Source organism: Chiloscyllium plagiosum, unplaced genomic scaffold, assembly GCF_004010195.1.
Source record: "Chiloscyllium plagiosum isolate BGI_BamShark_2017 unplaced genomic scaffold, ASM401019v2 scaf_90357, whole genome shotgun sequence".
Lineage (NCBI taxonomy): Eukaryota > Metazoa > Chordata > Chondrichthyes > Orectolobiformes > Hemiscylliidae > Chiloscyllium > Chiloscyllium plagiosum.
The window spans coordinates 2,570-3,938 of NW_025193498.1; the positions used below are offsets into that span (position 1 = coordinate 2,570).

The 1,369-nt window shown below is 57.4% G+C and overlaps 1 protein-coding gene across 1 annotated transcript in view; it reads left to right on the forward strand.

Moving 5' to 3' along the window:
* Positions 1–351, forward strand: part of LOC122545766 (mannose-P-dolichol utilization defect 1 protein-like) — a gene marked incomplete at both ends in the record, with an annotated part of 2,851 nt that extends 2,500 nt beyond the window's left edge. Inside the window, one exon of the mRNA XM_043684687.1 lies at positions 266–351. Within this exon, the coding sequence (XP_043540622.1) occupies positions 266–351 (86 nt within the window). The remainder of the gene's footprint in view (positions 1–265) is intronic.
* Between the last annotated feature and the right edge of the window lie 1,018 nt (positions 352–1,369).

Genomic DNA, 1,369 nt, shown 5'->3' on the forward strand with positions numbered 1-1,369 from the left:
GAGACACTGCACTGTGAGATAGACTGGATGTTGGTGGCCCTTAAGGACTGGCCCTGATTCTGTGAAATATTAACGTCAGTGAGTGGCAGAGGATGGGAGACACTAAGACAGTGGTGTTCTCTGATGATGGGGGGGGGGGGGGGAAGGGGGGGTTGTGTTTAGGTGGTGTGCCTGCTTCTGTCAGTCCTTGCTAACCCACACGGTGATGCCAGGGGGTGGTTACACTGACTAGGTCTCCTCCCTCTCTGTCTCTCTCTCTCTGCAGCTCCTGGGGTGAGGCGTTGTTCCTGATGCTGCAGACTCTAACCATTGGCTTTCTGATCCTGCATTACAGTGGCCAGACACAAACAGGTACGTTCCCCGTCCCTGTCCCCGTCCCTGCACCCTCACCTCGAGGGCTCAGACCCCACAGTGCAGGAAGCTGCCACTTTCTCACTCTTCACTGGGGGGGGTGGGTAAATGCAGGGGGACAGGAGGGGGTTTGCTGGAAACTGGGACGCTCCCTGAGAGATTGGGTGATGCCTCCATCAGCTTCGGATACGGGGGTGGGGGGGGGGGGCAGGCGGGGGGGAAGGGGAGGTACCAGCTTTCACCTCAGAGTGAGACCATCGCATGTTCACTGGGATGGGGGTGCACTCCAGATCGGGAGGTGCTGAGACAGACCAGATCCCAGCAGGGCCCAGGTCACTGGGTCACCCACTCACCAAATCCCAGGTCACTGGGTCACCCACTCATCAAATCCCAGCAGGGCCCAGGTCACTGGGTTACTCACTCACCAAATCCCAGGTCACTGGGTCACCCGCTCACCACATCCCAGCAGGGCCCAGGTCACTGGGTCACTCGCTCACCACATCCCAGCAGGGCCTGGGTCACTCGCTCACTGGATCCCAGCAGGGCATGGGTCACTGGGTCACTCACTCACTAGATCCCAGCAGGGCACAGGTCACTGGGTTACCCACTCACCAAATCCCAGCAGGGCCTGGGTCACTGGGTCACCCACTCACCAAATCCCAGCAGGGCCCACGTCACTGGGTCACTCGCTCACTGGATCCCAGCAGGGCCCGAGTCACTGGGTCACTCGCTCACTAGATCCCAGCTGTGGGCCTGAAAAGTGGTGCCCTTTGACCTTTGTTTGGGAGCCTGGGGTGTGACCTTTCAGAGTAGTAGTTGGGGATCAGAGCAAGTCAGTTCGAAATGGTTTAATGGCCCACACCCTCTTTCTGTTTCTGTTTGTCTGTATGTGTATGTCTCTCTCTCTTCTCTCTGTCTGTCCATCTCTTTCTCTCTCTGTATGTGTGTCTGTTTTTCTGTGCCTGTCTCTCTCGATATCTGTGATTTTTTTCCTTGTCTCTCTCTGCGTGCGTCTCTC